The following is a 22856-nucleotide window of genomic DNA, read 5'->3' on the forward strand; positions in this document are numbered from 1 at the left end:
ATGGCTATAGTGATCATTGCTGGCCTCTTATTCAGGGGGAATTTATCATTTGATAGATCTTTTTTCTTTTTGAAGAAGCAAGACAAAAGTTGTAAAATTGTTAAGACGTCCTTTCTAAGGAACTATGGGCCACTTCAAGTTAAAAGATACAGCTATTTGGATATTAAGATGATGACCAACTCCTTCAAAACAAAATTGGGGCAGGGGGGCTTTGGTAGTGTATACAAAGGTAAGTTACCGGACGGCAGTCTTGTAGCAGTAAAGGTCTTGAACAGATCTAAAGGAGATGGAGGAGAATTCATGAATGAAGTGGCCACCATTAGTAGAACTTCCCATGTCAACATTGTCAGCTTGTTGGGGTTTTGTTTTGAGGGTTCAAAAAGAGCTCTCATCTATGAATTCATGCATAATGGATCACTAGAAAAGTTTATCTTCGATGCAAAGATTCCCCAAAAAGGTCATCACTTGGGATGGGAAACATTGGAGCGAATTTCAATTGGCATTGCTCAAGGACTTGAGTATTTACATCGTGGCTGCAACACAAAAATTTTGCATTTTGACATCAAGCCTCATAACATTCTTCTTGATGAGAACTTCTGGCCGAAAATATCTGATTTCGGCCTTGCCAAAATATGTGACAGGAAAGAGAGTATTGTGTTGATGTTGGGTGCAAGAGGTACTGCTGGATACATTGCTCCAGAGGTGTTCTGTAGAAACTTTGGAGGGGCCGCACAAATCTGATGTGTATAGTTATGGAATGATGCTTTCGGAGATGGTTGGAGGAAGAAGAAACATCAATGTTCAAGCTGATAATAGTAGTGAGATATACTTTCCACACTGGATTTACAAGCGTCTTGAATTGGATCAAGAACTTGGCCTGCAGAGCATCGTGAATGAGGAAGACAAAGTAAGAGCAAGGAAGATGATAATTGTGAGTTTGTGGTGTATACAAACGGACCCTTCAAACAGGCCAGCCATGAAAGAAGTCATAGAAATGTTGGTAGGGAGTGTGGAGTCCTTACAAATACCACCTAAGCCTTGCTTATTTTCTCCTCCTAAATCCCCTGCGGTGACAGATTCTTCTACTACATTGGTTTCAATACAATAGCACGTAATCTGCATTTATATTTTAACTGAAGGCATCAATCTGTATAATGAACAATATTTCAGTGAACTATCTATGAGTGTTCTCATCAGGTGACAATACGTACTATCTCATTATGTAGGCACTTATTTTCTATTGTAACAGCCTCATTATGAAATATTGCAGATTCTCATTATCTTTTACCTATTGAGCATTGGCTATCCCATTGTCTAAGTCAAGCCCAGCCCACGACCTCAAGGATTCCAATTTCCTGATCTGAACAGCCTTCTCCCACTTAAAATTAATTAACAGAGCCACAGACTTGGTCAAGAGTATGACATTCCTCAAATTTAACACTAGCTCTGCACATTCACAGCTCCAAACTAGACTTTCATCATCTTTCTTTACAGAATACCAAAGTGAAGCATGGCCTCTTCTTCTCCCTATTCATAAACTTACAGGTTTCGACAGCCTACAGTTGGTCAAGACTGGCATGCCTCAAGTTTAATCATAGCCTCTACACTATTTGAACATCTTTGTTTCAAATTCTGTGGAGGTGAAGGTTGAAACCATGTTTTCTCGCAACATGAACTTGTTTGAGCTGTAAAAGGTCGACGTGTCTTGGTGATGCAGGGCAGAAGCTAGAAGTCTTCTGGATGATCAAGGCCAATATTATCTATGCCACTTCATCTCTTTGCCATGGTTAACCACATGTACTTTCTGGGTACTTGCTGGGAATTGAGTTTATTTACTTATTTATTAGGGAATGAATTATCTTGTTTTTGTTGAATGCCAATTTTATTCGTGCCAGTCCATTCTAGATCTTCTTTATTGAAACGGTCAATCTTAAAACCCCTCTAATCATCATCATCATCGTCAATGTCATCATGATTGTAATTAACGCTAATTAATCTTTCTGGAAACATACTTCCATCATATTATGGTGTACATGCTAGCCTTGGTTTAGCTTGGGTGCCCTATAAAATAGATTAAACAATCACGACTTCAACATAATTAGTGGTAGTCTTGCCAACATAAAGATCAGTAGGAGCGCCTCCACTTCATTCTAATTCTAATATACGAAAGTTTGGTTTACTATTCAGTATTCATACTGTTCATAAGCGGTTTGGTGTATCGGCTCGAGCCGAGCCGATCATCAAATTACGGTTCTGCCCCTGCTTCCTCTCCTGTTAAAGCATGACGTTCAATTATTATATTGTTGTTTGATGTAGATTAACATCAAATGCATTTTGAACTTCTGGCCAAAATGATATATTCGAAATGTCGAGTTTAAATTATTTCATGACCATAACTTATGAGTGAAGGACTTTAGATGGTCATCTAGTTGGTTTGATCATTGAGGAACTTCAAGTTCTCATGTAATTAAGGATCAGGAACTACAGGTTTTGATCTCTTTTAATTACAAAATCCACGATCACAAATTTAGGGTATACTCATACTCATTCGTCATAAACCAACGGTTAAATATCTGCTTACTTTTAAATTGGTGTCAAAATAATCCCCTCAAAGCTTCAGGTTTGAGGTTGACCTAGCACTACTAGAAAAACATGATTTAAGGACATTGAAAATGAGTCCTCTATTACATTTAAGGACACGCAAAAAACGTGTCCTCTATCCGGGAGTCATTATAAGTCACATACAAGGACACTGAAAAAGTGTCATCTTTTCCCTACGAGGACACTTAAACAGTGTCCTTAAAAGCAAAAAATCAGTGTCCTTGTATCTACAAGAGGACACTTGAATTGTGTCCTTATATCATCAAAAACAGTGTCCTTGTAACTATAAGAGAACACTTGATTTGTGTCCTTATATTATCAAAAACAGTGTCCTTATATGTACAAGAGGACACTTGAGTTGTGTCCTTATATCTGAGAATAGATGTCCTTAAATATAATAGAGGACGCATAAACCGTGTCCTTAAAACTAAAAAATCGTCCAAAAAAATATATATTAAAAGTATGATCTATACTCCAATTCAAGTCCATATCACAATACATATGACTTGCCAACCAAAACGATCTTCAAACTAGCAATATTCAATTCAATACAATCTCAAATCACTTGATTACAAATGAGGATAATTCAAGATATTGAGTATTTGGGATAGACTACACTAGCATTCTAATTGTTTACAGTATATTTGATTTCTTGACAGTGAAGGGTTCAAATAGAAAAACCATGTTGTGCTCTGCTTGGATTGGCTGTAGATATTATCACTTGATGAACTTTTAGAACAATGTTTGTAAGTGAATGCCTTCAGAATAAACATAGAGTCAAAGCTGTGCTTTTGCAAGTACCTACAGCAGAATATAAAAAAACGACCATAGTAAGGTTGAATAAAGAAACAAAATTACTCAAACAAAAACATTTCTAAGCATGAGCAAGTGATAGGATTTCCATGAACAAAAATATACTTGAACACAGAAACAATCCTGAGTTGGTTGAATATAAAAACCATAGTAAGGTTGAATAAAGAAACAACACTACACAAACAAAAACTTTTCTAAGTCTGAGCAAGATGCATAACTATTCTATGTTTTCTAATCAGAAGAAAAAGCTAAAGTATTAGTAAAACTATAGCAAACAAAATAATGAACAACAGCAGCCGATCCAGACTATTACTTACATGCAATATATTAGCACACGGTCAGGTAATAGACCTTCCCAAGCTCTTGTATCCATGTCTTCCTCATCACCTTCCTTGCCTTTTGCAAAACGAATGTCCCTGATAAATTTGGTTTTTGCATCAACCGACTAGACACGATGAAAGTCCTTGATCTTATAACAGAAAATTTGAAGGAAATAAATGAGATCACAATTAAGACACCAGTATACCGTGGCAAGCATTTACGGTGGTAGGATGTAGGACAACGCCTACACACAGCAAACTGCAATTCAGGATCCTTCTTATTCTCTCCTTGCTTACAAAACCAGCACTTGTGAATTGGACATGTAAAAGATTCCCCCAGCATAATTCTTTTCTCAAGTTCTTCTGCAGAAACTCCGGTCTCATGATATCTTAATTTTGCAATACAATGAGGATGATAAAACTGACCACACCTTGCAGAAGTGCAGGGGAAGACCTACAGTTCATATATATACCTCAGTGCTAACTTCTGATGAAAGAAACTTTCATTGTGCACAAACTCAGACACAAACAGCAGCCCACGAGTCTATACATAAAGCACAATTTACAAGAAACAGAGCAATTACAAACTCACATGACAACTCAAACCACTAGCAGTTTAGTCAATACTCCAGAGTAACCGAGAATAAAGAATTGCCTTTCAATTCAACCGAAACTGAAGGCCACAAGGCACAAGGCTGACAAGAACCCAGTCATTCTTCTATATGTTTCACATTTTCTAAAATAACATTTTTCAGAGAGGAGGGGGGGTTGTGTGTGTGTGGTGTGGTGGAACAAACAAATTGAAGCAGAGTAATATATGTTGTAAAACTTAAAACTCTGGATAAAATGAGAATCATATAAGATATGAATGCCAACCAGAAATAATGGATACGCGATGCACTGCGCACTACAAAATGCAAATAAAATGTCATTATGAATGTTTATTGCAATCAAAATAAAATTGCAACACCTTCCCTTCAAAATGACAACAACAAAAAACAAAACCACAGGCAGTAATGGGGATAGATCAGTACAATACTGATTCATACCTCAGCACCTAAAGATTTGTCCGAGGATCCTAACCTCCCACAAGCATAGCACTGATGCTGTTTATATTGACAGTTCTTGCAGTAGAAATCAATTTTTCGAATTGCCTACCAAGTTCAAAACATAGCACAACAACAATCAATAATAAAAATACCAAAAAGACACAACCAATAAGAAAGAAACATGACTTAGAAGTATAAAGGAGCATACATCTACTTCATCCTGGGAAAATCCAAGAGATTCACAAGTAAAGCCCTCACCGTCCTTTACAGTTGCATGAAAGGACCTTAGGCATCGCCCTTCACAACTGGTTTACATAACAAAATCGATTAAAACCATAGATTCTAGACATTATATTATATAAATAATCTCAGGATTGTTAGAAATTAGCCAACACAAGAGCATACCACAAAAGGCTGCCACCATTATCACAAAAAGCACAAACCGTATCGAATATGTCATCAGTGGACAATCCTGGCTTTTTTCTAACTTGGATATCCTGAATGAGTTCATGCTCAATTAATTAAATAAAGTTGATAACAGAACTCAAGAATAAAAGCAGTATGCATGATGAAAAGGGTGAACAGATTAGCGAGAGAACTTATTTTTGGTTTCGAATTTGTAAAACAGGGCTGGGGAAGCAAAAAAGAGGCCACATTAATAAAAAAGATGTAAAACAGTGTAACTTTCCATGATAATTACAAAGACAGTGCATAAAGAATAAAAAACCTTATGCCAACCAATGTCTTGAAATCTTGGATTTATATTAACTATAATTTGATGTCTTCTGATCAATTAATTATAAATACCAGTATCAGTTCTTTCCAATCAAATTAGAAAATAATGTTTTTTGTACCTGATGACCAACATCCCATATGATTTTATCGTCAGGGGTGCTGAACACATGATGCAATGCCACTGATAGCTCCACCACACCCAAGCTAAAACTGAGATGCCCACCTGTCTGTGAAACACTGTGAACAATATCCATTCTGAGCTCTGCTGCTAGTTGTTCGAGATCCTGAAGAAAAATGGTTCGATAACTATGAGTAAACCAACATAGATGAATGAAGCGACGGAGGAGTAACACCACAACAAAACTTGTTGCCTGTATCTACCTGTGTTGATAGATTCTTCATGTGAGCTGGGTAATTGATTGTGTCCAGCAATGGCGTGGCTGGTTTTTCAGTAGTGTACTCGATCTTACATCCTCCGTCCTTCTCCTTTCTTGTCAACTTGCGGTCCTCGCCGTCTGAGTTACTAGCTGAAGCCTTCAAACAGAACTGCCACAGAGAAACAAAACAATCATTGAAACATCAGTAAACACAGTTCTTAAACAAGACCCACATCAGAACAGGAAATTCAAGAGTCAATCAGAAAAAGCAAAGGGACAATCGTGAAAGGACCATTTTCATAGAACACAGCCAATTCACTACTGCAACCTGTAATCCCCAACCGGGCCAAGGCTCAAGGAATTGCTTTCCTCGGCATCTCCGTCACACGATTTCGCGGGTTCCGCCGCCTTCATCACCTCCTCAAACCCCTCCACCAGCTCCTTCTCCATCGCCCCCGATTCTTTCAATCTTTCCTCCCTGAAATCCCTAAGTCAAATTCACACCCACGCACAAAACAAAACTTTGAATCACTGAATTGAAGGGAGACACTGGAACCTAACACAGAGAGATCGACGTTGTTAAAATCAACGAGAGAGGAAAGAGACACTGTCATTCTCTCTCCAATAAATTTTCCAGATTTTCTGTTTGGGAGGGAGCAATAATGAAAAAGCAATCGACAGATCAAGAAAGAGAGAGAATTACCCATCCGTGGGGAGCGGATTTATTTTGCTCAGAGCTAAAGAATCTGAGCTCCAATTTGGTTTCGACGAGAAAGAGATGGCAGACGAGAGAGAGAGAGAGAGAGAGAGAGAGAGAGAGAGAGACTCTGTGAAAACTGAGAAGTTTTTAACTTTTGGCCCAAATTTGTGTGGGAAAGAGGGAGCGGGAGGGAGGGAGTTTTTGACTTCTAGCCGAATTTTGTGTGGGAAAATTTAAGTTTGGCCAAAACAAAAAAGGCTAATGTTGCCCTGTTTTTTTTTTTCTCGTCCTCTTAAGGTATTTAGGGCACTTCAATTAAAACGTGTCCTTGTAAGTAGTGTAGATTAAAACTTTATGATAAATTGTCTATATATGTTTACTCGAGACTTATAGCTCGAGTCTGCACAATTAGACCTCCAAGTTCTAAGGTGGAGTGAACTTCTTGTACAGCTGTACAAAAAACTTATCAAACGACATACGAGAATTCATTGAAACTTCTGGTTCGAAGTGGATATAGAGTTAAATAAACTGTGAATGTATATCTGTAATCGAAGCTTCAAGTTCAAATATTTTTTTTCTATGAATTGCAAGTTCTAATATTCCGTAATTTGAACTTTGGGTTCAAATAAATTTGGTGCTCGAAACTTCAGGCTAGAGGTGACGAAAGTGAATCTTCAAGTTCACTTTTAACTAATTTATATTTTATACTCAAAGGTTCGGGTTTGAGTTTACTGTTAGAACTTCAAATTCTGGTATGAAATTTTTGAACTTCTGGTTCAAAAATATTACATTCGAAATTCATATGTTCGAGGTATAGGACTGCTGGTCCGTATGAGTAACAAAAAAAATTATTTAAAAGATAAGTACTATAATGAAAGTACATAATAAAATAGAAAAATTGCGAGGAAAAATAAATAGATAAACTATGCAATAAAATTAACTGTGGAAACTTTTGGTTCCATTAATAAAGAAATTACACAGAACTTCTGGTCTGCTTAACTTCTCAAAATGATAATCTTTTTTTTCTCTCCTCTAATCACACAAGAACAAGAACATAATTTTATCTTGTGGAGAACGTAGCTTCTAGCTTTGGCAAGTGTTCAAAATTGAACTTCAAATTCATATTGTCGTGCAGAGGAGGGAACCCCAATACCCAAACATTTTACGGAACTTCTGGCCCTCTTATAATTATTGGGGATCAAAAATATGTGAGTTCATATACTCGATTATATAACTCTGAGGATCTTCTGGGCCTTGTAATTGTATAAATTTGAGAGACTTCATGTCACAATTTTCCAATTTACATTTCATTTTTCCAATTTACATTTCATGATCCTAGAGGAACTTCAGGTCTCCATCTGATCAGGGATCAAGCAACATGCGATTTTGATCATTGTATAATTCTGAGGAACTTCTGGCCCTCGTTAATTGTATAGGCTCTGAGAAAAGTTATATCACAGTTTTAATTGTATAACTCTTGAGGAACTTCAGGTCCTCGCGTAATTGGATCATGAAGCTTTTGTTTTGATCTCTTGCGATTACAAATTCACAGTTACATATGTGACTTTATTCATTGCTGGAATTAATAGTAAAGAGAGTAAATTAAGATTGAAACTATACCAACATACCTGAGTTTCTTTCAATTATGTGTGTTCCAATTCGCACTGTACCACAACTATATTTCAATTCGGGTATTGCATATATGATATGATGACTATCAATTTTGAAACATAATATACAGTTGCACCATTAGCTAGCACCGATTATACAATAAAATATGCTATACTATAAAAGATCCACTATGCTAGCTCTAATATCAAAAACAAAATGTCATGGTCGAAATAAAAGGAACAGGCTGCAATTGAAATTAAACAAAACATAGATGGTACATATATAACACAGTAGTGATTATAAGGTACGGTCAAAAGCAACAAGTTGGAAAAGTTAAGCAATTATATAATATGTAGAGAATCAAGCCATTCGTCATCTAGGAGTTAAGAAACAAATCATATATTAGTTTTTGCATAATTGGAAAAGTTAAGCAGTCCTGCAATATGTAGAAGGCATGCGTAAATGGTCTTGGGCTCTGTATCTATGCATATAACCGACTTGCAATATACAGGTATCGCAAACGATGTTAATTTGATAAAAAATCATCACAAGAATATGCAATCGCATAAGTCAATCTAAAAGGATAAACCCATAGATCATGAGTTAGGTCAAAAAGCAACCTGCTTGCCCCAAAAACTCTTAGATCATCATAGAGTTTTCAGAAAAATAAATAAGAGCAAAGCGTGCTGATAACGTGTTATATAGTAGAAAGAAGATAGAGAGAATAATTGGGAGGAAGAAGAAGTACTCTCATTCAGTCTCATTAGCCTCCTTTATATAGAGGTAGGGTTTACATCAAAGTACATAACTAATGAGTATTTACGTGGACAGCCATACAGATAATAATATCTACAATATGCACACACACACACACAGAGTCCTTTTATGCTAAGGAGGTCCTTAACTTAGCTTATGGTACGGATTTCCATATTTTGACCACTTTTCGATCATATATTCATATCTTAACCGTTCAGTTTTTAGGTCCTAATGTATAGATCATATCTGCAAATTTTCAGTCAAATTGATGATCGTTAAGACATCCAAAACTGCAATTTACACGAACGAACTGAATCTGTCAAACCTGAACCGTTCGTGTAGATTGCAGTTTTGGATGCCTTAACGATCATCAATTTGGCTGAAAATTGTAAGATATGATCTATACATTAGGACCTAAAAACTAAACGATTAAGATGTGAATATGTGATCGATAAGTGGTCAAAATATAGAAATCTGTACCGTAAGATATAGATATATATATATATATATATATATATATATGCACGCGAGAGAGGGAAAGTTGTACTGTGCTAGTAGAAAGTGTTCTCTTAGTTTCCTCCTTCCCAAGGCCATAAAGACTTGTTCTTAATTTCAATAAAAGAAAAGGAAAAACAAAAGAGACTAGTCGTTCCTTTTTTTTTGGATATTAATGAAGCTTCATTAATAATTACCAATGGGAGTAAACCCAATGGAATGTGCCCAAAACAAGTCCCAAGTACAAATAAACCCAATAAGGAAAATTACAACTCAACCATAATCCACATGGATAGGGCAAAAGAGTGTAACCCTAAAAATTAAATAAAACATCAACTCCTACAATACTAACACAGCCGCCGCCACCCAAACTCTTCCGAACAGCCGCCGCTGTAGTCGCCACCACCGCCACCGCCAGAAGCCAAGAGGATGCGAGAAGTGCTAAATCGAGGTGATGAGTATCGAATAACCGTTGCCAGAACAATCCTAAAAAGCAGATCCAGTCAAAACCAAAGTTAAAGGGGATGAGAGAAATGAACCAATACCACACATTGATTCTCTGTTCTCCACCAGAGAGACTCAAACCGGGAAGGGAACAAAGCCACCGAAATGGGACAGAAGACAATAACAAAGAAAAAATCCAGTGGTGAATGGGGGGTGAAATACCCATGCGTGAGCACCCATACTCCTTTTGGTAAGTGATTCTCACTTTTAAGAGGTAACCACTAAATCCTTGATGGAGCAGGTCTTTGGTAGATGGAGGGGAGCTGGTGTGAGGTGATGGGTGAGGGGAATCATGGAGTTTTTTGGATCTAAAATTTTTTTGGGTTGATCGGCAAAGAGAGGAGGAACAAAGTCCTCTAGAACTGGACATGAGCCAGCAAAATCACCACAAGATGGGTGAAAATCACCATAGGGGTGTGAGAGAAGCAAGAGAAAAAGATGAAGAACAGAGGAACTGAGAAAACAGAGAAGCCAAACGAGAGAGACCGCCCCCAACTCTCAAGCCTTCGATCTAGATCTGGCAAGAGAGAAGGGGGAAGGAGATAGGTTTTCTCAGATCTGTTTTCTCTCTCTAGGTTTTAGAGAGAGATGCTCCAGTGACTCAATAAGTCGTCCCTTGGTTTGCATAGATATGCCTAGACTAATATTATCCCCTTCCTGGGAAGTATTCTCTATGGATGAATTCATTACTAATCAGCAAGTTCTTCTCTTGTTATTACAACTTAATGAATTTATGGTCCCCTCAAGTCATTACAAATCAGGGTATGATGTGATTGTTGCTGGAGGCAATCTAATTGATGCAAGTTTTGTTTACATGTGTGTTCACTTCACGGTATTGGACCAAGAGTGTTGTGGATAGGGATTGGCGGTTCAATCTTTTTTGGCCAATAAATGGTTAGCAACATCCATCACCTCAATACTGTTGATCACCATTAAAATGCTACGACCGGTAAATTGACATAAACACTTCTGTATCAGAGTCTTCAATCGGCTCTGCCATCAAGGGGCATCCCCACAAACATGGCCTATGCTAGAGATAACCATCTCAAAAGTGGATGTCTTTATTTTCAAAGCTTGGCTGCCTTCCACATATGATTATAATACATTGAAAGTTTTATCAGCTTCAAATTCAGTTATACATTTCTCAAGTTTTTTGAAGCATTCTAGCTTATGCCTTATCATACAATAAAATCACACAACTATATATCACAATACATTTCTAAAGTTTGTGAAACATTCTACCTTATGCCTTATCATACAGTAAAATCAGACAACTATCACAATACATTTCTCAAGTATTTGAAACATTCTAGCTTATGCCTTATCATACAATAAAATCAAACAACTACCACAGACGGAGCTACTTGAAAAATCTCATTGTTTTATCGCACATCACTTTGAGTTCATCAACATCTCTCTAATTCCAAGCTCGAACATGATCCTAGCATAAAACAAATAAACAATACAGCAGTGCAGGACTTCTTCATTTTGAAGCACCTCCAATGGAGGCACGCATGCTTTTGCTGGAAAGCCTACATGTTAAAAGTTTATGAAAATCAGGTAGCCAGCTTGCTTCTTATAAGAATCATTTTTTATTATAATATGGGGTAATTAATAAAAGTTTGCATTCTTTTGGTACTAAGTCCTAATCTGAATCCTCATTTTACATACTTTAGTGAATAAGCAGTTATTGGTACTTTATCTTGCACCAGTTGTGAAAGATTGGACAAGGTAAAACTAGTAGCTAGCACATATACGAGTGTAAAATAAGAAATGATGATCTATGATCTATTATGCTTTAAATAAGATTTTGTTAACCATTTGTTGTTGTTGTTAAAACTCTTAATTATCTTATATATGAAAGCCACAAATGTTAAGAAGAAATCAGTAAGTAACAGATAGTTTGTTACCTAAGTATCAATTGATTTGGTATTGTCATTGAAAGCTCCTTCTTGACGTTCAGCTACATCTTCTTCATCATTGGTGTGCCTTCATCTTCTTCATCTTCAGTCCATCATGGGTGTACCTTCATCTTCGTCTTCTTCATCATCAGTATCCACATCAGAGTCGAGTGTAATCTTTGGATGACTTGCCATCTTCGACAACCAATTCTCACCTTTTAATTGCCTCTTGCAGCTTTTGCTCAATTTAGTACACCCTTTAATGTTCAATTCTCTCAACTCAGTAAGGCACTGCAACCCTTGCGGAAAAGCAGACAATTTGGAGCATTCTTCAATGTGTAGTTGCTCGAGGAATTTGAAGTTTATCAACTCTGGAAGTGCCGTGAGATTATGACATTCAGAAACTGCTATGCTCTGTAGAGTGTCTCTAGAATCTTCAAGCCAAGGGGGCAAAGCCTCCAAACTTGATTTCATGATAATCAATGATCGAAGACCTTGAGGACCTTCCCCTGATCTCATCATCAACTGAAGCTCCTCGCAATCATCGACAGTCAAAGTATCTAAAGTAGTCATGCGTTTCATATTTGGTGGCAAGGATTCCAAATTATTACAACTGCTAATCCACAAATTGCGAAGCTTGTTGAGGAATTCGATCTCTTCTCCCAAAGATTTAAGATTGACACATCCATGAAAATATAAAAATTGAAGTAAGGTGAGGCGTCTAATTCCTTTCGGCAAATACATTTGTTGTGTAGTTATCACCAAGCTTCGGAGGTTGATCAGGTTTCCTATGTCTTTGGGTATCTCCTCAAGTGCTTCGCAACCCCAAAAGGACAAGGTCTCCAAATTCAGCAGCTTACTGATGGAATTGGGAAGCCTTTTTATCTTACTATTAGAAGACAAGTTGAGAAATCTCAAATGAAACAAACTACCAATGGAACTTGGTAGCTCCTCAAGAGGCGAACCACTAAGATCTAGCACCCGCATATATTTGAATCTTGAGATGCATGTCTTCACAAAACGTTGATTCATCTGGCCATCTTCAAAAATTAGAATGGTTCGTAATTTCTTTGACTTGAGAATGAAATCGGGAACTTGTGCCTCTTCTCCAAGTAAGTCTTTTTCTGATATTGACACATGTCGAACCATTTCCAAAGCACTAGAGGGACGGAAATTGATTGTGGAGTACTCTACTTGTGCCACTGAAATTGCTAAATCATGAACTAGATCATGTATTTTAAAACTTATGGTTGTTTTGAGATCCATCTCCACTTGAAACAAAGATCTAGAGCAAAACTGCCTTATATAGTCTATACCCATATGTTCAAAATCTTCATTTTTCTCAGATGTCTTGAGGTAGCCTTGTGCTGTCCACAGTGGAACCAAAAGGTGACCCTGGAATAAATAATCCTTTGGAAAAAGTGAACAAAATGCAAAACACGGTTTCAAGTGTTGTGGCAATGCGTCATAGCTCAATTTGAGTGCAGGTAGAATATTGACATTCCTTATGCTCCACATGTCATCATCTCTAACACGCAACCAATGGTGTTGCTCTGTTTTCAAATAGAGCATGCTCCCTACAGTAGCTACTGCTAAAGGAACTCCTCCACACTTCTTCACAATATCCTCTCCAATTTCTATCAAATGTTGATAGCGTTGCTCCTCTCCTTTCTTAAATACCCTTTTAATGAACAAGGACATGCATTCTTTGTGGGAAAGACCTTCTAAGGGGTGCATGTATGCAGGATTCACAAGTAAAGCAATTGAACTATTTCGTGTTGTTATGATGATTCTACTTCCATTAGCTCCCACATTTAACAGATTTTTTAAACCAATCCATTTTTCTATCGTTACTCCAATTAACTCCGTATCCCAAACATCATCCAACACTAACAAAAACTTTCTACCTCGCAAAGTATCTTGCAATCTTTTTTTCATGAGGTCCAAACTTTCATCCTCACATTTTTGTTTAATCGCAGCATTGATAATGCCACGAATTAATGTTCGGATATCAAAGTTTTCTGAGACACATATCCACATTTTCATCTCAAAATTCTCCTCTACCATGCTATCATTATACACTAATTTAGCAAGAGTTGTCTTTCCCAACCCTCCTAAACCAAGGATAGAAATAATAGAAATATTCTCCTCACTAGAGATATCAGTGTTATTTAAGAGATGGCTGATAATTTGTTTTTTATCATTATCTCTCCCAATAACATCTGAGGCCTCCACTAAAGAGTCAGTCTCTCTTTTATTATCGTGCATCCCTTGGGGCGCATGATGATCTTCAACTATCTTGGCAACCTCAAGGAGAGCAAACTCTCTCTTTTCATTATCAATTTCAACCAGTCGTTCTCTAATCTCTTTCACTTTATGTCCCATTTTGAAGTTAAACACTACTGGATTCCAACGGGAAAAAGATTGGCGTACCTTTCCTTTGATCTTCCCACAGTTATCGACCTCCACTTTCAACCACAACTTTTGGAACTCCAGTTTGTCCAAGACATCATCAACGTCATGGCAAACATCTTTGAGATTTCCTAACCAACGAGTGATTGGGGGATTCCTCACTTGCTTCTTCTCTGCATCCTCGAGCACTAGTTTGATGGCAGATAAGGTCTTGTTGAGCTTGGTGAGCTCAAGTTGGGCACCCCATGCCAAGGAGACTTCTTGGGAAGCATGTGAAGCTAGCCTACCCAAGACTGTCTCAGCTATGCCGTAGACAAACTCCATGATGATTTGGATGAAAGAAAGAGACAAAGTTTATTCAAAGAATTAGTAATTGATGTATGTTGATAACAGGGGACACTTATATAGGAACTCTACGTGGCCAGATTCAATTCTTAATTTGGTTGACTAGGTATCTTCTTCTATCCAAGTGAATGAAGCAACATACATGAAGTCCGTTCATCCAAGTCACCCAAACAAAAAGCAGTAAGCTATATATATACCTTGAGTAGATGACAAGCATAAAGCATAAAGCATTTTGTTCGATTTTCATGGAGGGAAAAGGAAGAAAACTTAATGAAGGTCCTGATATTGAATGACACTAATTCTAGAGGTTAAGAGCATCTTTAGCAGACTCTCTATTTTGGCTCCGTAGCTATTTTGGAGAGCATGTTTAGCTTTTTATCTATTTTAGCAGCTGCACCAGACTCATAAATGGCTCTCCATTAGAACTTTTAGCTATCTCGCTCCTAAATATAGAGAGCTAGATGGGGCTCTCTATAATTTAATACATGCATTTTGAGTTATTTTATGTAATTTATAAATACATTTAAACTATTTAGTTTTTATTTAAAAAATAATATAAATTCAAAATTAGCAAAAATAGAGAACACTGATACAGATGTATTGTTAAAGCGGTTAGCCAAAATGACTTTTTAGCTATTTTGGCTAAAATTTAACTCAAAAATGGCTAGCATTGCTAAAGATGCTCTAAGGTCCTGGTATTTTTATTTTAGTTATCTAATACAATAGATCTGTATAGTGACTGAAGTCCAGTACGTCATTCAAGTCTTTCATTAATTATTTTGTTCCACAACTTAAATCGATGAGCCGTGTCTTGTGTCCAACTGGTATATATATATTTTTTTTCGGGAGCAAATAAAGGATTAGGCGATATTAGATCTACATTAGCAATCTTTGTGACTAGCGCCTACTCTCCCCAAAGAGAGATGACCACTACACCAGAAACCCACCACCCTACCTCTTATTTGAATTTATTAAAAGATAAGAAGGAAGAGCCTTAAAAAAAGAAAGGCACCAAAGATGTGAAGGCATTGCCCCTACTGAAACTGATTAGGGCATTTTTTGGGATCCTTGAACAAATAGAAGTCTAATATTCAAATCTCATCATTGTTAATTTTCTATATTTTTAAAAATAAAAGGAAATTTTATATTTGTAACGCGCCAACAGGCAATATATTGTGCTTGGGCCGTGTCAGGCCCATAATGGACTCTGGCTGGGCCGACCCATAGGCTAATATACCTAAACCCAGCCCGACCCTCTAGAATGGGATGTGCCGGCCAGCCCACCCTTAATTGTGCTCGGGTTGTGTTGGTCCAATTTCAACCATGTCGGGCTCATGCCATGCTTGGGGCCTAGCTAGCAGCCATTTGCCACCTCTAGCTTGTGAAGATGTTAGTTGGTAGTTAACACTACCACGAAACTTGCGTTTGTAGAAAATCAATCAATTGGTAAGAAGCAAACCATTATACAGCTGTAGGGTTAGGTTTAACCATGCATTGCAAGCAACTGCAACTGTAATTACCGGTTTGACCAATCACGCAAAGGGAGAAGGAAAAAAAAACCTAGTTATGGCAGGGAAGGGAAAAAACATAGACGATGTGGTGTTAGTTCAGTGGTTAGAGCACCCACTACCTAAGATCAAGGTCCTGGGTTCGAGTCACCATGGGGGTAGGAGTGAAATCCTTTGATACTCTTTAAAATAAAAATAAAAAATAAAAATAAAAAAAAAAAGGGAAGGGAAAAAACATAGACTTAATACAAAAGTTGGGCATAGATTGGAATAAGGGAACTCATAACTTGAAGCCCTACAATACACTAACAAATTCCTTTGAAACTGTGAATGTCAAGATACAAAAATAACAACAAAAACAAGCCTTGCATCTCAGCTTCTCAACTGGGTTCAAAAAGGAACATAAAGACAGATCGAGCCACAAGTTATATTTCATCTATAACTCACTCCTTCACCAGTTATAACCTCACCAATGCAGTAAGCTCCATTTCCATCTTCAAGTATTTTGTGGGATGCCTCCTTACTCACAACAAGAACCATCCCAATACCCATATTAAAAGTTCATCTCATTTCAGCATCTTCTACTCTTCCAGCCTAGTGTTAGCATTAGATAAATAAAATGAGAAAACACATAAGATACTTAAATGCCAGAGAAAAGCTCAGAAATCATAAGACGAGATTAGATGAAATTCTTGTTACCTCTTGGATCCATTTGAAAACAGCTGGGACTTCCCATGAATCTTTATAGATGACAGCTCTTAGGCCTTTTGGAAATACTCTAGGTATATTGTCGATGAAACCACCTCCTGTGATGTGGGCTACCCCCTTCACACCTCCCTTGCTAATTATGTCAAGCACCTATTTCAGCAAGCAAAAGAAAAAAGCACAAAGCATTTTCAGTAGCTAGTTAAACACAAAACAAGAAAATGAGCACAATTTTTTCTAAAGAAAAAAGGAAAAGAAAATGATTACAAATGCAAAATATTATAAAGCAAGGTCTCATGTTGACCGGCTTAACATATATCACTGTGGGGGCCATCAAAGCTTCACCCAAGGTAAGAGTTACCCAGTAGTTGGTCCTTTACAGACAACCCGCTATGAGCTAGAACCCTATAAAGATGTACCGGTGCTAATTTTATCAGGAGTTAGAACCACAGGGTCATACAAGAAAAAACACTGTTCAAGTTAATTGCACATGCGAAACAGGGAAGATGTTTGTTTGTTTCTTTCAACAACACCAACCTTCTTACAAGAGAAAAACTAGGGCTGCCACTTAGTTTGGTAATTACCAAACCGACTGAATACCAACCGATGTTTTAGGTTTGGTAAACCGACATTTTGGTAACCGAGACCGATAAAACTGAAATTGAAAATTACTGAAAAAGTTGGTTTGGTTTTGGTAAATACAGAATCTACCGATTATCTAAATATTAGATTTATATACTACAGTCTTCAATACACATACATGTATATTAAGAAATAAACATAAAAACTTTGATAATAGTATGAACATTACTACATTAATAGTACATGTATTTTAAGTAACCTAGTCAAAGATGGTTAAATAACCTAGTTTTATTGAAAATTACTAAAACTTGATGTCATATATACAAAAGAAAGCTATAATTAGTAGATAAATAAAAAGTTTATGACTATAAAAAATTCTAATTTATATTATAAAGAATTAGTTGTTCTAAAGTTGGTAATACTGGAAATCTAAATACCAAATTTGGTAGATATAATTAAAAATCAAAAAATTTGGTTGGTAATTGATAGCTCAGTTTTGAAACCGAAAGCTTTAGTTTCGAAGTTGGTAATACCTATAACCGATTCGAACCGACCGAGTGATAGCCCTAAGAAAAACCATTGGAATGAACCCCACTAGATGGTAGGCCAATGAGGACGTCTCCAGCAAAAATGTTTCCCATCAATCACTGATTCCTTGTTCACAATTCCAACCACAAAACTACTGAGGTCATACTCACCCTTTGCATAGAAACCTGGCATCTAGGCAGTCTGAAAATATATGCAATTCACTGCGTTCTAATTATCGAAAATATGAATAACATGTGTCTACAGAACACAAGGAAAACAAACAATATACAGACATATTAACATAAGAATACATGCTTGAAAATGGATTCCTCAGCCAACAAGACAATTGAAATTGCAAAACTAAGTCATTTGGAATACCTCTCCACCTAAAAGAGTACAGTCAGATTGTTAGCAACCATCAACAATTCCCTTGATAACCTAAAACAAAGAAAAGGAATCGAAATAAGCTGCAGTTGGTGGTATGTTATAGAAGTTGAGGTACACAGTGACCTCTACCTTTTCAGCAAGATCAACATCAAGGCGGCTTGTAGCAAAGTAATCAAGAAAACATAATGGCTTGGCTCCAGAAGTGACAATATCATTGACACTCAGGGACGTAGCCATGTACAAGGCTACTTGGGCTGCAGCCCAACCCAATTTTCTCCCAAAAATGTTTATATACCATGAAATGTACAATACTTGGATGAGTTTCTCACAGACCAGTTGGTTAAAGGTTTGATTTAACACATATCAGGTCTTTGCTTCAATCACCAATAGAGTAGATTTTTTTTTTCCTTTTCTTTCTTTCTTCTTTTACTAATTTTCATTTTCTTTTCTTTTTTGATTCTATTCTTTTTTACTAATTTTAACATCAAAAAATTTCTAGCTTTGTCTATTCTTTTTCATGATGGGATTGAGTATAGTAAATGAGCTATATTTCTCTAGATTCAATTATTTACAGTTGGTACAATTATTGTTAATCGATAAAAAGTGTATCACATAGGTATTAAAAATAAACTCAATCATTTTTTAAATTTATATGCTTTTAGCACGAAAATAATAGTTTATTGTTCTAGCCAACCCAAACTTGACATCCTTGACCCATCCCTAGCTAAAATTAGCCTAACCCATTTTCAGTTCCTAGCCACGTCCCTGTTGACACTCATAGTGACCTAAGAATTGAAGTTGATCAGTACAGAAATCAAAACATGTACGCTACCATATGACTCATCTTGGGTATTAGTATTACCAAATCAATACCAATGGTCTCATGAATTTTGGTATCAAATGCAAGCTTAAGTTTAGTTCCCACACCATCAGTACCAGCAACAAGATATGAATCACTTGTTCACCATATAACTCGTTCATGCCAAGAAATAAACTCAAACTTACTGAGAACCACCACTATTACTAATTGCATACACATAACTCAAAATTTCATACCGAGAAGGAAAAGACCTCCAAAGCCTCTAATCCCAGGAGCCATCTTGGCAATTCATCGAACAAGTTCCGACCCGGCGTCTATATCAACACTAGCATCCTTATATGTCAGACCATCGTTTTGACCAGAGGTTTCATAGGAATCATCCTTCGAAAGTGAGCATACGCGTTTGCTCTGACAAATTCCACTCGATGAAGCCATAGAGAGGCTGAAGAAGTTGTTAGGGAGAGACGCCGATGGCAATCTAGATAGCTGGGTATGGGTGGAGTTGGGTTTCGGATAAGAGGGTCTAGAAGAAGAGGCAAAGCCAAGAGCAAGCTTTGTGTTTACTTTGAGGCCAGCGGATATGGTTAGTGTACCTGGACTTATCAATTGAAAAGAAACATAGAGCTAGTCAATCCCAACTGATTCAGCGATGTACAATAGCAATGGAATACTCATCAATGAATCAAAAAGATTGAAATTTAAGAAAAGCCCATGATTCAATGAACCATGCCAGCTACAAATAACTGAAACACTAAACAAAGAATTATGAAAGAAATGAAAATGCAGAACAAAGAGAGGTCTAGAGCATATAAATTTTGGAAATTAGAGCAAATTAAATCAATTGAACAGTAGACAATGGTTGAGATAATCCCTAAATAAAAGTATGACGAATTGAACGAAATAAAACCCTAAAATAATCCACAATTGCGTACACAATCACCTAAAGAAGACAAATATGAAATAGTTTCTTTTTATCAGTTACTAACCAAGTGAACACCACTGCTTTTAGCCAAGCGTTTTTATTAAACTGGATGTATATACTTTCACTATATCAATAAACTCATCAGACGACAGAGCTCAGACGACAGAATGATTGTTTTCTGTTGTTTGAATAATTTTAACGACATAATGAAAAAATTATGTTGTCTGAATATAGTGTATATCATGGTAAATTAGGTTTTTGAAAAAGGTTTTGTTTCAGATAACAGATTTCTGTTGTGCATTAAACTGAGATTGATTTAATTTTGGTTGTTTGGGTTTTTTTTTTTCCCTGAAAGGAGCTGTTTATAAAAGGCTGTGTTTCAGACAACAAATTTCTGTTGTGCAATAAAGTGAGATTGATTTTTTTTTTTTGAATCAGACTTCCTTACAATCGGAAAGACCCCTAAGGAGGGTATCTCAAAGGCTTCCTAGGCCCAAGACTAATCCCCCCCCCCCCCAAACGCCTATGAAAGGCTCAAACCATGCATTGCAGCATGGTGCTTGGCCACGTTTGATAATCCAGCAATTACAAAGTGTCGCCCCTAACGTTCGAACCCAGGACGTGGGGGTTCCATATTTTGAGTTACCCGTGGTGGGAACCATTGAACCACTTGCCGTGGTTAAAGTGAGATTGATTTAGTTTTGGTTGTTCACTTGTTTGGGTTTTTTTTTCCCCTTCCTTTGAGTCTGGTTTTTTGGCACAACGTGAAGACATATTCGTCTAACACTTAATGATATTTTGGCCCGAAAAATTTGTCAAACTGATAGAAACGTAGAAACAGTCTCTCAGCTCGTTTTTGCTCTCAAACCAATCTTTTCCCTCGCTCTGGTACACAACAGAAATCTTTGAACTGAAAACCCAATCCAACATCAATCTCGATCTATTCATGGTAGCTTGAATCTTAGCCATCTTCTTCTTGCCCTTATTTGCAGACTCCTCTTCGATAAGCTCGACGAGCTTCCAACTGTTCTGTTCAATGAATCAACCCTAAGTATTCATCTCACTTTGCCTAGGCGGCAACACAAGCGGTTTAGGCCGAGGCTGTTATCTCTTGAATCCAAAAGCTGAAGAGAAAAGTTCAAGGGAAACCCACTGATTACTACCACTTCTCCACTCACGAAGATATGGGTATTCAATCTCTCTCATTCTTTCACTTTTTCCTTTATTTCTATATATTCGCAAGGTCTCAGCTTCTTGGTGTTTTCTAGATCTAGATGAATTTGTACATGAAGAGATGGGTTGAATCCAAAAGCTAAAGAGAAAAGTTCAAGGGCAAGCCCACTGATTCCTACCACTTCTCCACTCACGAAGATATGGGTATTCAATTACTCTCTTATTCTTTCACTTGTTCCTCTATTTCTATATATTTGCAAGGTCTCAGCTTCTTGGTGTTTTCCAGATGTAAATGAATTTGTACATGTTTTGCACATTCTGATTTTGAATTTGGGGTTCAGTTGAAGATTCAAAGTTAGGTGGTTCAAAAAAACATAAAAGGTAATTTTACTCCTACTTTTTTTCTCTTGCTTTATTGGTATTGGCAGTATGGCTTTCCCTCTGCGGTCCTCACTCTTTCCTCATCTATGTAATGAAATTGTTAACTTAAATTATCAGTGATATAGTTTAATCCATGTCTTTGCTCTGTTTTTTAATTTATTTGTTATTTATTTATTTATTTATTTGTTTGATCAATAAGTCATGTGTTTGCTCAATAACTGGGATAGTTTGCAAATGTTTTATGCACCAGCTGCAGTTTGAGGGCATTGCTACTTGTAGTTATAGAACAGTAGTTTGAGATTGAAATTTGAAATACAAATTACTTCTTTAGTGATGAAGTTAGTTAACATTGATTTGTGGAGGTCGTATTTACGTTTATATGCAGTGTAGCTTTTATATTCAGTAGATTCTTCAAAGTAGTGGCTTAAGCTGTTTGGGTAGTTCTATGTGTGATACAAGAAGGAACTAAACATATTTCATATAATTGGCTCTATGGAGCGGGGGTGTTTGAGTGTTACTATTTGTAATATAACCTTATTATAGCATCCAAATGCATCAGAATAAAAAGTAGCATGTAAAGGGAAGTGGGCTCAGGGTTTCAAAAAGTAGATGGTGGAACTAAGAAAGGTGGAAAAACGAGATGAGTTGTAAAGGAAAATGATCATGGAAGGTGTAATTGTGCTTTCTGATATCCAAAAATCGTCCACTCCTTCAGGAATGGGCTTGAAACTGGGGCCTCCACCAGAGTCATACAATCTATAGGAGATTATGAACTTTAGCAAATGGCTAGGAGGAATGTTGACCCAGATAATAGATGGGAGCAAACCAAGGGCCTGACCATCCCTACTAACCCCCTGTTCAGGGAAAAAGGTACTATTGTCATGCTATTGTGTTTGGTAGTGTTATATGAGTAGAAAGATTAAGTATAGGAAGGGAAAGGGCAATCAAATAATCTTTTTTCTCGATTGATGTCAAATGACATGGCAAATGATTACATGTACATTTGGAATTGTGGAAGAGAAAGCTTGCATAGTGATTATTCTTTGCCTTGGTTCGCTTTGAATTCACTTTTTAATCAAGTCGTAAAATGCACAGTTTGTATTTCCACGTTCAAAGGTGTATGTATATATATATATATACACATACATATATATATATATATATATATATATATCAAATTAGTGAATCTAGAAATCCAAAAAAGTCATTTGTAGTTGGACATTGCTAAGCC

At 36.8% G+C, this 22856-nt stretch overlaps 2 protein-coding genes, 1 long non-coding RNA gene and 2 pseudogenes across 7 annotated transcripts; 2 read left to right on the plus strand and 3 right to left on the minus strand.

Moving 5' to 3' along the window:
- Positions 1 to 1108, plus strand: LOC112167950 (annotated as a pseudogene).
- Positions 1109 to 3111: 2003 nt separating this feature from the next.
- Positions 3112 to 6757, minus strand: LOC112166903 (protein ENHANCED DOWNY MILDEW 2). 5 transcript variants are annotated; one of them, XM_024303830.2, is made up of 10 exons: positions 6599 to 6757; positions 6224 to 6373; positions 5900 to 6064; positions 5638 to 5802; positions 5189 to 5280; positions 4992 to 5088; positions 4784 to 4888; positions 3941 to 4188; positions 3732 to 3830; positions 3112 to 3402 (listed from the first exon to the last, which is right to left on the minus strand). In XM_024303830.2, the coding sequence occupies exons 3-10, from the start codon at positions 5918 to 5920 to the stop codon at positions 3219 to 3221; spliced, it is 1011 nt and encodes a 336-aa protein (XP_024159598.1). In that variant the 5' UTR covers positions 5921 to 6064; positions 6224 to 6373; positions 6599 to 6757; the 3' UTR covers positions 3112 to 3218. The 5 variants fall into 5 exon arrangements, with proteins under 5 accessions (XP_024159598.1, XP_024159596.1, XP_040361316.1 ...); XM_024303828.2 differs by having other exon boundaries at positions 6188 to 6373; positions 6599 to 6756; XM_040505382.1 differs by having other exon boundaries at positions 6188 to 6444; positions 6599 to 6752.
- A 4019-nt stretch (positions 6758 to 10776) lies between these two features.
- Positions 10777 to 14619, minus strand: LOC112163829 (putative disease resistance protein RGA3). Its single transcript, XM_024300083.2, has 2 exons — positions 11872 to 14619; positions 10777 to 11493 (listed from the first exon to the last, which is right to left on the minus strand). Exon 1 carries the CDS (start codon positions 14596 to 14598, stop codon positions 11968 to 11970), a length of 2631 nt encoding a protein of 876 aa, XP_024155851.1. The 5' UTR covers positions 14599 to 14619; the 3' UTR covers positions 10777 to 11493; positions 11872 to 11967.
- Positions 14620 to 16559: 1940 nt separating this feature from the next.
- Positions 16560 to 19584, minus strand: LOC112163830 (annotated as a pseudogene).
- A 1314-nt stretch (positions 19585 to 20898) lies between these two features.
- On the plus strand, positions 20899 to 21610 carry LOC121048997. The gene is made up of 3 exons (XR_005799100.1): positions 20899 to 21259; positions 21340 to 21448; positions 21531 to 21610. It is a non-coding gene; the product is annotated as an uncharacterized LOC121048997 (long non-coding RNA).
- Positions 21611 to 22856: the final 1246 nt, after the last annotated feature.

Source organism: Rosa chinensis, chromosome 5 (genome assembly GCF_002994745.2).
Source record: "Rosa chinensis cultivar Old Blush chromosome 5, RchiOBHm-V2, whole genome shotgun sequence".
NCBI lineage: Eukaryota > Viridiplantae > Streptophyta > Magnoliopsida > Rosales > Rosaceae > Rosa > Rosa chinensis.

Coding starts and splice junctions, on each gene's coding strand:
- LOC112166903 (XM_024303828.2), bottom strand. Junction 5,281..5,637: donor TATGGGATGTTGGTCATCAG/GTACAAAAAACA, acceptor GAACTCATTCAG/GATATCCAAGTTAGAAAAAA. Junction 4,189..4,783: donor ACAAATCTTTAGGTGCTGAG/GTATGAATCAGT, acceptor TATGAACTGTAG/GTCTTCCCCTGCACTTCTGC.
- LOC112163829 (XM_024300083.2), bottom strand. CDS start 14,598: ATGGAGTTTGTCTACGGCATAGCTGAGACAGTCTTGGGTAGGCTAGCT.